This window comes from Haplochromis burtoni, unplaced genomic scaffold (assembly GCF_018398535.1).
Source record: "Haplochromis burtoni strain Fernald_Lab_line unplaced genomic scaffold, NCSU_Asbu1 Contig_561, whole genome shotgun sequence".
NCBI lineage: Eukaryota > Metazoa > Chordata > Actinopteri > Cichliformes > Cichlidae > Haplochromis > Haplochromis burtoni.
In genome coordinates, this window is record NW_024582922.1 from 9,611 (window position 1) to 25,440 (window position 15,830).

Consider the following 15,830-nt stretch of genomic DNA (forward strand, 5'->3'; position numbering starts at 1 on the left):
CCCCCCTCTCCAAAAGCTCCAGTGGACTCCTCCTGACGGCTCATCATCACTGGAAGCAGCCTGGACCGGACCAACTGCTACTGGGGGGAGCAACACAGACACACAATAGGATTTTCCAAAACCACTTACCTCATTGGGCAGTAGCGTGCTTACCTGTTTAACTTCTCGCAGTGTGGACTGTCACACCTTAGCAGGTGTGCTGTTCTTACCCCACAGCTTGTTGTGCTAAGGCCACCTTATTAAGTTATTAAGCGCTTTGGAGCAGCTGATTTTATTTTAACTGGATGTTTGTCTTTTTTCCACTTTAATGTAATGAGCGTTAAACTGACGGCGAGAGCATTACACACCTAAGCATTAATGTGTACCTGCTGTTTAAGCTGACGTCCTGTTGCTGTGACATTTAGAGGCGAGATTTTCCTGCACCTGACACAGTTCTGACTCTGTCATCTCTTATGAAGTTTTTTGTCATCGCCGTCACTGGGGCTGATATTTTTTCTTTCTTTTTTTAAACTGAAGCATTAAACCTTGAGATGCACGAGGCCTACAGACAGTTCTGGCCGTTTTAATTTTTGGTTTTTTTGTGATTCAATGATGTGTTTTTATTCCTATTAGCAGTTTTATTCCTGTTATCTTGGTCTTCATGTAAATATGTATTTTTTTTATTTCACAAATAAGAATTTTACAAACTTAAAGAGTCTCAAGTCTGATTATTATTATTTTACCCACATACACTCAGCGACCACTTTATTAGGTACACCTTGGTAGTGACAGGCTGCGTATCCATGGTGTGAATCTCCTGTTCCTCCACATCCCTAAGCTGCTCTGCTGCAGTGAGATCTGGTGATTGTGGAGGCCATTTGAGGACAGTGAACTCATCGTCATGTAGGCAGTGTGTCATGTTGCCATCATAAAGGCCCGGACAATAATTGGGCAGGCTGTTTAAACAAGGCTCAGTTGGCACTCTCACACCAGCCACAGCTTGAACCCCAGTCTGAACTCAACCATGTCGAGCATGTCGACGCTACAATACAGTTGGCTGATTTGATACTTGCATTAACATGCAGAGGAGCCTGTGCCTAATAACGTGGCCATTTTAAATTTATAGTTAATATAATTTATATATGACACACAGAAGAAAAGGGATTTGCTTTGAATCAAAACAGGTTGAACTTCTGCCTGCTGTCTGGTTTTAGTGTTTTTTTTGTCCCATTAATAAACACGAGCCCCCCCCATACACACTTAATGTGCCCCCGCCCCGTGTTCACATGTAATCTGCGCCTCTGCCTGATCTGCTTACACAAACATTGGCCTCCTCCGTTTCCTCCCTCTCTCCTCTCCTCCTTCATTTCCTCCCTCTCTTCTATTTTCTATGGGCGGAGAAACGGAAATGTGGGAGGTGTGTTTTCTCTCCGTGTTTCTTTCACGGAAGAGAGCAGAGGCAAAGAAGCGCGCCTGACTCAAGGACGAAGCGGACCTACGGCGATAAGAATCAAAATAAACGGAGCACAGAGGAGCAGAAGGAGATCCGTGCGCAGCCGCAGAGGAGCGGAGGTTCGGCTGCAGCTGTCATGGGACTCTGCCCGTCCTCGTAGCGGAACCAGGCGACCCGCGGACCAGAGGGAGAACAGGCACCGGGAGCGGACATGGCCCACGTAGGCAACGGAGCGGCCGCAGAGGAGGAGGTGGGAGCCGGAGATCGCATTTAACGCACGCATTTCCACTGACATGTCCACAGTGCGTGATGTAACCAGTTATTTGTGATGATGTTCCCACTTTGATCTCATATACCTACATCACGTGGGCTACATCCACCAGGCTGTTGAGGGTGTTTTAGTCTCTCTGTCACATCAGAGTTCTGGAAAGGACAGATTTTACACCTAAACTGTGAATATGATATCAGAAACTGGTTAGGCGTTAAAAACACACACCTTTGTTTGGCTGCAAAGCATAGACTGTATTAAAAGATGGCCACAGCTATGGCTTTGGCTTCAAAATTGGTGTTCTGGCCGCGACCATGCTGGATTTTTGCAGGGACCTAAAAGGGACGTGTTGGTAATAAAATGCTTTGAAAGGCGCAAGCAGCACAAGGTTCAGCATCTCCAATTAGCTCGAGTGAAACCTAGCAAGCAGCCGTCATTAAAAATAGTGGCCACGCCCCCTAGCATTAATATAGTTTGAATAGGTGAGTTATATGAACATTTATAACCCTTTACAGTTGTTATGAAGGTCAAATTTAGCTGCACAGCTTTTTCTTTCAATTTCCACTGTATGTTTTAACATTAGAGTCTCACTAGCCAGCCTCTAGCTGACGTTAGAGGAACTGCAGTTTTTACCTTTCTTTAGCTCTGAATGTTGATGTGCGTTAAAACACAAAAAAATAACCTACTGCTACTGTGCTGCTAGAGGAGAAAGCCTTATGTGGTATATGTGTTGGTAGCTAGATATGTGTACATATAGTGTGTTTTATCACTGTATAGTGGTACCATTTCTAAATAATGCAACATAAACGCGTAGTCCTTATCGGTTTCTGTCAGGTTTTCTCATCTTTTCACCACGCCTGTCTATATTTCTGTTGAAATCGACCTTACAAAGCCTCCTGTAGTATTTCAGTGAGACTTTCATTTTTTCCTATGTTTGTGCTTCTATAGTCACAACAGACTGTATCCATGGATGCAAAATGAACTCCCAACTGACCGTAAATAGATCCTAATCTATACAATTCTCCAAACATACAGTGCTGCACGCATGTAGGGCAGCTGAGTTACAGCAAAACCCATCATCACACCTATTCCAGATCCGTTTTATTTACAATGATTACTCACAGGGAAAAAACAGTTTACTTTGAACTGAACTAAATGTGCCACAGGCTGTGGGGAGTGAATTTGGACTTTGATTAAGTGGTAAAAGTAGAGGACAGGGGTGTGCACCAAAGGGCAATTCATTAATAAATATACAATGCAGCACAGTAACTTTTCATTTTATCTTGATCACCATCCTTGAGCAATGTATGGGACCATAGATCTGTCATAATATGGGATTCTCACTGAGCTCTGGATGTATTTCCTCAGTTATGTGTAGAGCTGTGGAGGCAGCCTGCTCATTATTGGATTTATGTCTCAGCGCTAAGTGAGCTGATAGTATTGGTTCACGTGTCTGCATGTGTGCACAGCTTCATGTAAATGACAGCTCTGATTTCAGCCACAGGCTGCCTCCTGCACTGTAAACACAGGAAATATCAGGTTTTTTTCTGCACTTTCACACCACCACATTCATTCAAATTCACATTCACATTCAAACTAGTGAAAAGATAACATCAGTGAGCTGAGGAAGTCAAAATGTTCACAGTATGCTAACTTTGTCAGTGGTAACATGATGGGAACCGAGTTCCCAGGTTTAATTTTTAACCTTTGTTTTCACTAAAGCCAGTCCTCCACCCTGACCCTCCCTGGTTCACACTGTTCAAATGGGGAGTGTCGCAGTACAGCTGTAATGTAGAAGAGAGTTCATCAACTGGTTTGTCATGGTGTTAAAGGATATTTTGAGGTTTTCTAGTTTAGATGACAGGGTTCAGCAGGTCTGTATACTGGATATATGGCTGGGCTGTAGAGACCATCAGGTGTTCTTTGGAAGCAGCCATTCAAAATCATCTCCACAAGACACTAGACACAAAACCCAGCAATAGGCACAAAAGACCCCCAAAACAGAAACGGAACCAAAAGAAGTCTCCATAAACTCTTAAAATATCCTGAGAAAGTGGACCACCAAGAGAGCTGTCACTACTCGATCTGTACCGGAAACCCAATCCGTACCATGCATTTTCGACAGGCGTGTACTTCCGCTCGAAGCATTTTACGATAGTTACGGGTCAGAGTATCTGTTAAGGCAGGGGTAGGGAACTCCAGGCCTCGAGAGCCGGTGTCCTGCAGGTTTTAGATGTGTCCTTGATCCAACACAGCTGATTTAAATGGCTAAATTACCTCCTCAACATGTCTTGAAGTTCTCCAGAGGCCTGGTAATGGACTAATCATTTGATTCAGGTGTGGTGACCCAGGGTGAGATCTAAAACCTGCAGGACACTGGCTCTTAAGGACTAACGTCCCCTACCCCTGTATTAAGGTGTTAACAATAATAGGTATCTCTTAAAATGTGTGCGATAATGAAACCTTTCTATATAATGTAGACAAAAACAAAGATAGTTATAAATCGGGTCTACAGGATCCGTACCACGCATGTGCAGATGTTTTCTTATTCTTCTGTTTCATTTAATGGCAGTTTGTACAAGGATACCGCCACTTGCTGACCGAGCGAATGAACCCTATTGTAAACCGAAGTAGCGTCATTATTAGGGATGGGTATTGATAAGATTTTCACGATTCCGATTCCATTTTCGATTCTGTTTAACGATTCGATTCTTTATCGATTCTCTTTAAAAAAGGAGAACACTAAGGTCGATTAGCTTAGAACTTTGTTTTATATCTTCTCTTTGAACAAGATAGAAATCTAGGATTAACATGGCCTTACAAACCCAGCAGTGAGATCTTAAGAGATCCAGCCTACGGCTCTTCAATGGGGTGTCACAGGGTCCCCAGGAAAAAAAATGTAAATGTAAAATAATAAAATAAATATTCTTCTGTAGCAATAACAAAGTATAACATAAATTGTTCTGTGGCAATTACACAAGAATATCCAGTAATGTCCCTGCCTACAATTACACACATTCACTTACCAAAAATCGGGAACATCTTCTGTGGCAAATGGGTGCAAGCCTTTAACCACAAACTTAGTCACTGCTCGGTGACGTTCGTCTATCCTGGCCTGAAAGGAGACGCTAACAGTAGACTGCAGCGACAGCTGCCAGCATCTGAGCCAGACTCTGTCTGTCTCTCTCATCATGGTCATATGAGTACTTATTTTCCACAATACTTATTTTCCACCCTGATTTACGAATAAATTCTTTACAAATCCTACCATGTGGATTCATGGATTTTTTTTTCACATTCTGTCTCTCACAGTTGAAGTGTACCTCTGGTGCAAATTACTAACCTCTGTCATCATTTTAAGTGGGGGAACTTGCACAATCGGTGGCTGACTAAATACTTTTTTGCCCCACTGTAGTGTTTCCTCCCTTAAATGAAATATCTACTTTGCAAGTATTGCAAGTTGCCCTGTTGTCATCTGTTCTCGTAAAGTATAATCAAACTTTTGAGCGTTTGAGCCGCTTAGGCGCCGTGTTTCCACAACGTGGTGACGTCATTCGGGGCGACTGGAATCGATAAGGGAATCGTTTGTTAAAATGGCAAACAATTCCAAGGAATTGAAACAGTGGGAACCGGTTCTCAACAAGAACCGGTTTTCGATACCCATCCCTAGTCATTATAAACGTGTGTTAAACTTGATTTAGTGATAGAGTGTGTTCATGCTTGTCTGTGTGGAGAGGATTGTTGGAGTAGTGATGATGATGTTCGCTATCACTGTCAATTGTCAGTAAACACTTAATCTGGCTGATGAATCTTCACGTGACACATTACTAAGTCAGTATTATTAAGTCTGTAATTAGGCGCCATTCTTCTTATTTTACGGCGCTGTTGTTCAATCGGGGGACGCTCTCTGTTGAGTAGAAAAGCACGACTTTGTTTGTATACGGATTATCCATTGTTTAAATGTCCCGGGCAGTCGAAAAGGAGGCAGAGCTGTTGAGAAATGCTAGGAGCTAACTGGGCGCTAACCGTGCCATTCAAATACATTAACCGTCGCAATGTTGGCAAAGAGAGGAAGTGACGTAAGATTCACGCATCATGGTACACATCGGGTTTCCGGTACAGATCGGGTAGTGACAAGCGCTAAAGCATGCTAAGGGGGCTGAAGGGCCATCGGGATATTTTTTGAAACTCTGTACTAACTTCTATTTAGAGATGTTTCAGGGTTTCGTCAAGTTGCTATGTGAAGAGAATTGGAGACGTCTAGGAGTTCAGTTCAGCACACACACTAAAGAAAGATTTTTATGAGGACTTTCACTTATTTGCAAGTTTGGGTATCTGCAAGGACTTCAGCAAAACTAAAAATCCAGGGGGATTTTAGTAGGATATTTATAGGTCCATGGCTCTTAAGCTCCCTTAAAACTACTTGTTTTACTACCAGATGAACTTAGCAAGCAGGACACCCAATTAGCCTCCATAAAGCCTTTTTACCTGTTTGTCTCTGAAGAGGTGTCAAGGATTCAGATGGAAATGACCATTTTCCCCGATAGACCCGCTGCAGACATTAAGGTTGATGACATGGGTTGGTTTTTTCTGTTAAGGCCCTCTTGCGTCACACCTCAGCCAGTCATTTCCTCATTTCAGCTGACAAATGCTCCTGTGTTCGACTCCTTCAGCCTTGACTCATCCTAATACAGAGGAATTCAGCTGACTTTCGCTCAGCTCTAAATAATGTGAGGCGAGCTGTTTTTATTTAAAAAACACTCAGTGCAAGGGTATTGCCTCTGCTCAGACTGAAACTACTAATCATGTCAGTTCTGGCATGTTTGCTGTGACATTTGACTGTCTGTGAATCCAGGATCTCAAGTTCATCCTACCATGCAGTGCACACACCCAAAGGCGCGACAGGAATGTGAGCAACGCCAAGAAAACACAGATCAGCTCAGTCTTATAGAATATAATGCACACCTTTCTCACAGCCAGTTAGGAAGCCTAACTGCTGAAGCCCTCCTCAGACAACACAGAGGCTTTTTTTTTTTACAGATACTCGCAAAGTGGATAATTTAATTTATGCTTATTTAATTGAAGCAGTAGGTTGTTCAGAGAGCAGATTTTAGGAATCCCAGAGGTGAGTTTGGCAATAATGCAGGACCAGGAGGAAACACAAATCCCTTTGGAGTTGTGTCAGAGCTTTTCCTCTGGTGGTACTATGAGAAAAAGGGAGGGTTCAAACACGGGTCAAAAAAAAATGGGGAGTAAAAGTGTGAGAATTCAAAAAGAATAATTACAAAATACCAAAAAATGAAGAAATATAATTCAGATTCACTAGTTTATATGAAATGTATTAATTTGTTATTAATGGCATCTGGTAAGCATAAGTACACCTCAGATCCCGTAGTGGTTTGCAACCAGTTCAGTTTGCAGGATGTGGTTAAGAAAACACACTCTCTGTCTGCTTTCTGTTCCCCATGTGAGGTCAGAGGTCAGGGAAGATCATTGTTAACTCCAGGTGTCACAGATTTGGTTCTGGAGGATGTAAGGGAGGTCCGAGGCTCCGATGGGGCTGTGAGGACGCTCCATAGGCGCTTCTCGAGTGCAGCCGGGTTATTTGTGCGTTGGGTAATCGGACACAAGTTGCAGGCTTTGACTAATTGATGAGGAAGCTGCTGCAGTCACAGGAGACGTGTCTCTGACTTTGACCTCTCCTGCTCTGTAACATCAAACAGAAGTGACGCAGATTTTTCCGAAAAATCTGGTTTTTGTTTGATTGTAAATATCAGAAAATCCCAACATGATTAAAGTCACCATTACATCTTAATAAAGTCAAACAGTGAATAGAAAGATAAAAATATTAAATGACTTTTATATCTCGATTGTTTCAAACGTGTTCAGAAATCCTGCGTCGTCCTATCGTTGAAGTTTAGTTTGTTTGTGTCTCTCTGTGTTAGTGTTGTGTTACTTTGTAGTTACGTTTTGGTTGTGTTTTTGTTCCTGTTTTTTTACCTTTTATAGTCGTTTTCTGCCCATTTTTGTAGATTTCTTTACCATCTTTTTGGTTTTCTTCCTTTGTTCATTTCATGCTTTTGTGATCCCTTGTGCTTTTTGATACTTGTTTTAATTATTTGTGTAGTCATTTAGTGTCTAGTTGTGGTTATTTTCAGTGTTTAAGGCTTTCTGTCTTTTTTTTGTCTCTTTGTGTTTGCTTTGTGTGTTTGCAATACGCTGGTATCTGGTCTGCTGGTATTAGTTTGACTTCTTTAACTACCAAAGTATAACAGGAATAAAAGGCTATAAAATAAAATGATGCAACTTCTAAATGAGCTTTTAAACTCAGTTTTTTATGGGTTGTTTAGATGTACTGGATCATATTTCTTCCAAATTGATCCCAGCCTATAACAATAACAATATTTTTTCTTTTTATGGTCGAAAAATTAATATTTAATGGTTAATCTAAATATAGTTGTTAAAAAAGCCACTGCCGCCTGTCTGGATGCCTGGGCGTAGCCACCTTTCTCAGGTATGATATGGTGGGTTAGGTTTAATGACTTTGATGATTATTAGGCTGTAAAACTGGCGATGACTCAAACCTCTTTAATACACTAAATGGTTGTATGTTCCTCATCTGTAGTCTCTGTTTTCTACAAAGCTATCTGGCCCAAGAGAGTTGCAGCTATAACAGCTTCAACTTTTCTAGGAAGTCTTTCCACAAGCCTCAGGAGTGTGTTTTTACCGTTCTTCCAGAAGCACATTTGTGAGGTCAGACTGTCTAAGGAGCTTGGAAAGAAAAGCGTCTGGACTTCTTTGAGTTGCTTGAACGCGTTTCACCTCTCATCCGAGAAGCTTCTTCAGTTCTAAGGTCCCAGATTTAAACCCAGTGGGAGTTTCCCCCCAAAGAGGGACAAAGGACCCCCTGATGGTCCTCTACCTAATCACATAGTCACAGTCTCCACTATAAGTCATCCCAAAGGTGTTAACACAAGCAAATCTGAAAGTATTGCAAGAAAACTAAATCTTGAGTAAGATTAGCTGATTCATCCAAATGCTGGGGGCTGATAATGTAACTTAGCTTTCTGCTTTAAATAACTTTATCAGCTGTAGTTACAACAGTGGTTCCCAAACTTTTTTTGCTAGGCCCCCCTTTGTTTTATAAGAAAAATATTTCAAAAAAATGCTTCTCTGTGCAAAATGGGTTTAAAAACATAAACAGCTGTGGGATCCTGTTTGTCCGTGATTTGAAGAGCCCGTGCTCCCGACGCAGGGGAAACCAATCCTGCAGGGGAGACCTACCTCAGCACTTGTGCAGGTGAAGCCAAAGGGCAGCTATGCTTCACCTCCTGCTTTGCGTTTGTGTGGGAGCCCCGTGCTAGCAGAGTCCAAGCGTTTTTTTTTGTTTGTTTTTTTCCCTTTTCATACCCCCCCCCCCCCCACACACACACACACACACACACACACTTTGGCAAGGTCTGAGTTGCAACATAACCAGGTCTTATTCACTGTGATCTGATCGCTAGCTGTTCCTTAGCCGTGAATGTCGCAAACAGACCAAAACATTGACAGAGCGAGAGGGGAATGCCACACGGAGCATCTGCTGGAATGAAAAGAGTTAGGAAGCAACGTCTGTTTGGATTCACACATTTTTACTTTTGGACTTTTCCAGTTTTGTGAAAATATTCTGTTGACTGCAGCCGGCCTCCTCCCCCTCCATCATCTGCTACATTTTCTCCACCTCACTTTCAAACAGAGAAAAACTTGCACATAAAATAACACACGGTCCATAATTCAGCCAATAAAAACTTTGTACATACTACATACATACATACATACTTTTTTACCTCATTCTGATTGGGGTTTTCCTCTTTTTGGGGGTTATTTTACATTGTTTGCTGACTTTTGGGTTTTTTTTACGTTTGCTTTAATTCTTTTTGTGGGAATTTTGTTTCTTTTTGATGGCATTTTAAGTGTTTCTGTTAGTTTTTTGGATATTTTTCTTTGCATCTATGTTTGTGGGAATTATGCTCTTTCTGATAGCATCATTTCTGTTTTTTGTGGGCCTTTTACTTCCTTTTGTGGCATTATGGATGTTTTTTATTTCACTTTTTCCTGTTTGTGGGCATTTTATGTCTTTTTGATTGTGTTTTGATCTACTTTTAATCATTTTTAGTTTCTCCATTATTTCATTTCTTTTTCTGGTTGGTTTTTGGCCTCTGTCATGTTTGTATTTATTGTGTGTGGTTAATTTTGTCTTTTGGGCATTGGAGGTAATTTTGCTTCTCTTTGTGGGGTTTTGTTTTTAACTTAAAAAGAAACTTTTTACAAATGTTACTTCTGAAGGGATTATGTCTCGTATTTTAGTAATTTTCTGCCGCCTATTATTCTTCTGTGTTCTGTCCTGTGTCTCGTTTTCCATTGTTTTCATTTAAAGGCCTCTCTCTCAGGGTAAAAGACACACACAGGGCTGTAGTGAGTTATGTAAACATGTCAGAAAAATCAGACTTGAAGCTGTTGCCTGCAGGAAGAGTCACTCCGTGGAGTTTGTAATTCTTGTAAAAACCTGCTGTGAAAGCGTCGCGTAAACCAGGGCTAGTTTTTCAGAACATAGATTTAGTGCAGCCTTTATTCTGCACAGAAATTTGAAAAAGAAAACTGTGAAAGTTTTCCTACTTTCAGGTTGTATCTGGATCACATTTTTAACCTTCAGGGATGCTGACACTCAGCACATGTTAATGCCCTTTATTTGCTCCTGTGCACATGTCTGATTGACACGTCTGATATACTTGCATTACTTTGTTGTTTCATTAAAAATTCTACCGTTAAATTGAAATGAGTCAAAGCGTGAAATGTGGTGGTTCATGGTTATTTTCTTTTTACTCGTGTATATATTTTTAAAAAAAATTCTACTTTTTGTGCTAATCCTGTCTTACTTATTCCAGTCTTTCTTTTTCTTTTATTATGGATGTTTGCTTGTCCATGGTTTTATTCTATATTTTTAGTTTTTTCTGGTTGTCAGTTCTGATTATGTATTTTTTGAGGCCTTCATTATTTTCAGTAATGTGTTTTTGTCCTGTTTTGTTATTTTTGTTTTTTTTTGTTTTTCTTTAGGACATCGCTTATTTGTCTTTTTTTGTTGCGGTTTGCTTGCAATAAGAACTTTTTCTGCCTCTTTGTTGATGTTTTATTTTTCTTTCTTGTCAATTTGTTTCTTTGAAGCCATTTGAACTCTTAGTAAACAACATAAAATAACCCCCAAAAAGAAGAAAACCACAGTCAAAATGAGGTAAAACACTGGCAAAATGAACTTTTCACTTTTAAAGTCTTTTTTGTACTTATTTTTATTTTTTCACCTTTGTAGTAATTTTTGTTTCTGCTGAACGTTTTCGTGATTATTTTGATACTTTGTATTTATATTGCTTTCAAGTCTTTCTAGTTGTTTTGCTTTTTTGTGGTTGCTTCTGTGAGTGTGTCTTTAAACTCATTTGTTGCTTAACTTGTGTCTTTTCTTAGTACTTGCACGTTAGGCAGGCCTCTTCTCTTTCTGAGTTTAAAACGCTTCTTAAAACACATTAAGAGGTTAACTCAATTTGTTTTAACATATTTTATCTTATTTTTTTATTTTACTTTTACTTTGCTTGTGCTATTTGAACAGCACTTTGTGAACCCTGGTTTTATGTGAAAGTGCTTTATAAATAAAGCTGGTATTGAAGTTTAGCACTTTTATTTATTTGTTTATTTATAGGTTTTTTCTTCATGTCTCTAATTCCTGCTTTTTTTTTCCTTTTTCTTTTACATACCTTGTCTGTTTACTAGTCTTGCTTCTTTTTGGGGTGTTTTTGTGTCTCTGTATATTTGTTTTCACTTCTTTATGTTGTCACTTTTTGTTCTTTTCTCTTTCCAAGGCTTTTTTCCCCATTTCTATGATATTTTTGTGTTCTTATTGACTCACAATTATTTCTTTTGCACTTTTTTGGTTCTTTTCTTTTATATCTTTTTGATTTAAATATATGTTTTGTGGTTAGATGGGTCACAGTGCTCCAATGTGGAGCAGTGAGAAGCTGCTGCCTGCAGGCAGAGTTACTTTACAGCGCTGACTGCAGCTGCACCCTATTATGTAAGGAGCCACTGTGTAGCTATTATTAGCCTGCTGCTGACATGCTGTGTAAATGTTACTTATGTAGTGTGGACACAAATCTGTTTACACCATTACGCACATATATGAATCCTTATATTTCATAGTTGAGACCTCTGAAGTGTTGCAGTCGTGCTTACACGTGTAGATGTGTCTAAAAGTGTTTTTGGATTTATGCTAGAAATATTGTCTTTCAAACATCTGGAGTTTCGAACCTAATTCTAGGGTTCAGGTCTTAGCATTAAGCAATGGGCAGCAGTTCCTCTAACAGCAATCTTCCCTGAATCGCTGACTGCATTGAAATGAATGGAAAACCTTGATTAGCCTAATGAATTAATGCTCTGCAGCATGATTGTTATTACTCATGTTAAGCCATGTATGACCCTTGTGACCCTTATTAGCACTGCAGGTATTTACTAAAATATAAAACACAAATTCCAGACTTCAGAGAAACCATCTTACACTGAATGATGGAAACGCTCTCAACTATTCATATTTTAATATCTATGGCTGCTTTCTCAGGGCTGTAGCACTTTGAAGCATAGTAACTGAAAAGTATAGGAATATAGGGCATTCTTGGAACACGCCCTGCAAACGCTGAAAAGTCTCAGTAACACAAACAAACGAAAAACCTGAAATTTAGGAATAATCCAGGCACTCTCGAATAGCCCTGGGAGGTCCGTAAAACGGACACACTATTCCCCCAAAACTGGAATAACTCTGAAATTTGTGCAAAATCGTGAAAAGGCATAAAAATTGCAAAAAGTTTGAAAAGCTCTTACAATTGTCAGAATATTTATCATAAGTCCTGTATTCCCTTGATTACTCAGGAATAAATCTCAAAGGCTTTTTAAGAGGAAGCCCTGAATTTTCTGGACAATTGATACAAATATTGGATTAACCCTGAAAATGTGGGACAACTCGAGAAGTCACTGATAACAATTTGGAAAATCCAGACACCTTAAGCTTCGAAAACTCTTGAATAACTCTCAAAAAGTAGTGTCCGAAACGCAAACTACAATTACTTAACAGTCAAAAGACTGGTATTATTTTATAGGATATAATTCAGACTGAAACCTGATGGATTCTTTACATCACTTTGAAGAATGAGATAAAAATGGTTTCAACACTTTTTGTTCCCAGCGTGTGTGGCGGTGAATGAATAGTTCGTGGTTCAGTTCTGAAATGACCCCGATGGTTTCACAGAGCCCTCGAGTAGGTCAGAGTCATGGCGGCGTGGTTCAGGATTCGGGTCATGTAGCCTTCCAGTAATTCCCGAGCAGTGCAAACTTGTTGCTGATTACACACATTGTACAAATGAAATGTGGTGCTTTAGAATCGCGTCCAATCAGACGTCTCACAGGCCTTTCTGTCACCTGGAGGAGGATGCTGAGAACTAAACTCTGTGTTTCTGTGTGTTTCAGGACTGCTTCGAAGATGCCTTTGATCGGATACCTGCGTGAGTACACACACACATGCACACACACACACACCTGCAGTGCACAGACTGAGTGTGTGTGAGGATCGTTTCCTGTGTATCTTTCACTTTTAGTCACGCTCTGTGCTGACTGCTGGTTCTGCCTTTGTGTAGGGCGGGTAGCATGGATCTGCAGACTGCCATCCAGGAGACTCAGTGTGCTCTCAACCTGGTCCTCAACAACAAGTTTTCTCAAGCCCTGGATCTCCTCAAACCATGGTAACCACAGCAGTCGTTACCTCGCGCTGCTTCGTTACACCTCGCTTTCTCTAGTGTCTGCTGGAGTCGTAGCTCCCTGTTATTAATGACTGCTGCTGTGCGCAGGTGGAGGGACAGCATGTACCACGCTCTGGGATACAGCAGCATCCTGGTGATGCAGGCGACCATGACCTTTGAGCACAGAGACATCCAGACTGCCATGGCAACCATCAAGGAGGCGTTGCACACCTGTCAGAGGTGAGAGGCAGGAAAACATGGTCTTCTTCCTGTTTATAGCCTTAATATTTCTGGGCGAGGAAGCTTTTCAGTCCATTCACAACATGTAATAACGTAATGAAACAAACTGGGGTACGACCACTGTGGCTGCAAAAAGATTTCTGAGGCTGAAAAGTCTGGAAAAAGTGACTCATCCTTGAGCCCTGAATTGTCCAGAATAATAAAGAAAATCAGCAGCAGATAATTTCATTTTCTTCTCCAATTCTGGCGCTGAATCAGAGATTGTGTGTGCGCAGTGGCACTGCAGTGAGTAACTGTATGAATGGTGACCGGGCTGTGTGGCTGCATCATAATGGGCACGTTCAAGTCTGAAAAGTGAAGCCAGTGCTGAAGTGCCTTAAATACACATTCCTGTTCGCAGCCTGCAGGAAGCAATAGCTGTGGTTTCAGAATAACATGCAGTTTAAAGAACTCTGACAGAGCAGTACGCTTGCTGTGTGGCTTCTGAAAACACTTTCCCAATGAACTTATGGGCTTCAGTTATTAGTTTCAGGTCATATTAAATAAAAATGTATCCATTTTGTAATTTTTTGTTCATTCTAAGTTTCATGAAGGAGAATTATCAAAGATCTACTCACTGGCTGTTGATTTGACAAGTTGTTATCTAGATTGTCAGGCAGCCAGTCCCGAACACCAAGAAGTTCAAGGTGAAAACGCGAATCTAATCTCCAGGCTTCACAAACTAATGGCTGACGCCACAGTGGCTACCTCCGTCTTTTAAGCCATTTATGATATTAGACAGCGGTCCCCAACCCCCGGGCCACAGACCGGTACCGGTCCGTGAGTCATCTGGCACTGGGCCGCGAGAGTTGAGGCTCGGGTGTGAAATTTATGGTTTTTATTGGTTTTATTGGTTTTTCTCGTTGTTTTTTTAGCGTTATTGTTGTTAACTCTGTTTCCCTGAGTCTTTTCCCGTGTGTTATGAATAAATCTTCCTTTTTTGTACCGGTACTGGTTTTATTTTGTTGTATTTATCCGCAACACCTTAAAGGCCGGTCCGTGAAAATATTGTCGGACATAAACGGGTCCGTGGCGCGAAAAAGGTTGGAGACCACTGATATTAGATATTCTAGAATATTATATATACCGTAGCTTTGTGTTCCAAAAACGAGGGAGAAAAAATATGATTTCAAAAAGCTATATCACAATCACAATCTATATCAAGCAATCCTGTCTCTGCAGGGGAAAGGGAAAATGATCCTCATAGTGTTACAAGAAAACACTCAACAAAGGTTCAGTAAATGGGAATACCCACAGGAGGTTTTTCTACTAATTGTTTTATTGCAATTTTATACTTTATATACTTTTAGTTCTTCATCTCAAAGTCTCTTTCAAATGAGAACAATTAGGCCCCATGCACAGCAACGTTTAATGTCATCTCAAACTGCAACAGTAGAGGCTGGTTAAATATGAGATTTAACGTCTCCTCGTTGTTTCTCTAGGTTCAGGAAGAAGAACTCGATGGTCGGATCTCTGTCCGGGCTGATCAGCAAGCAGTCCAACCTGCAGGAAGGTTTGTAAACACATGCCCACACATCACTCCACTGACGTCTACAGAAAGTGAAGAAAATTTAGAGAGCTGGAAGTCAGTGTGCTGCATTGGTGTGTTTGCAGGAGAGATGCACGCAGAGCTTTGCTACGCTGAATGTCTGCTGCAGAAAGCAACGCTGACGTTTGTACAGGTCAGAAATGCTGTCTGCCTTTAACTTCACCTGTGTGCCTGCTCACGTATTTGCTTTCGTTTCATATATATTTCATACGTAACCTTAGTTGAAAGCCCCTTTAAAGCGCAGTTCCCGCAGTGGCTGCTAAATGTTCCTCCTGTGAATGTGTAACAACATTAAAAGGCAGAGAACCTGAAGTACAGACGCTTTGAGTGTTAAATTAAAGATTAAAAATTGCTTCCTCATCAATCGTAGCTTGACGCCTTTCACAACCTGCATGATAAGATGGAGCATTAATGAAGGGTGATTCAGGACGCATGATGGGTCGTCCACTGTTTTTCAGGTCGGGTTCAGTTAAACCTTCTGGTTTGAGT

General features: G+C 40.8%; 2 protein-coding genes across 2 annotated transcripts in view; both read left to right on the forward strand.

Annotated features, from left to right (window-relative positions):
• Positions 1–1,176, forward strand: part of LOC102301736 (hepatoma-derived growth factor-related protein 2) — a 10,763-nt gene extending 9,587 nt beyond the window's left edge. The window contains exon 11 of the mRNA XM_042214423.1: positions 17–1,176. Coding sequence (XP_042070357.1) covers positions 17–36 — 20 coding nt within the window. The 3' untranslated portion in view covers positions 37–1,176. The remainder of the gene's footprint in view (positions 1–16) is intronic.
• A 233-nt stretch (positions 1,177–1,409) lies between these two features.
• Positions 1,410–15,830, forward strand: part of LOC102302035 (tetratricopeptide repeat protein 39B) — a gene marked incomplete in the record, with an annotated part of 23,600 nt that continues 9,179 nt past the window's right edge. Inside the window, 6 exon segments of the mRNA XM_042214410.1 lie at positions 1,410–1,682; positions 13,245–13,279; positions 13,412–13,516; positions 13,622–13,753; positions 15,235–15,305; positions 15,407–15,474. Coding sequence (XP_042070344.1) covers positions 1,644–1,682; positions 13,245–13,279; positions 13,412–13,516; positions 13,622–13,753; positions 15,235–15,305; positions 15,407–15,474 — 450 coding nt within the window.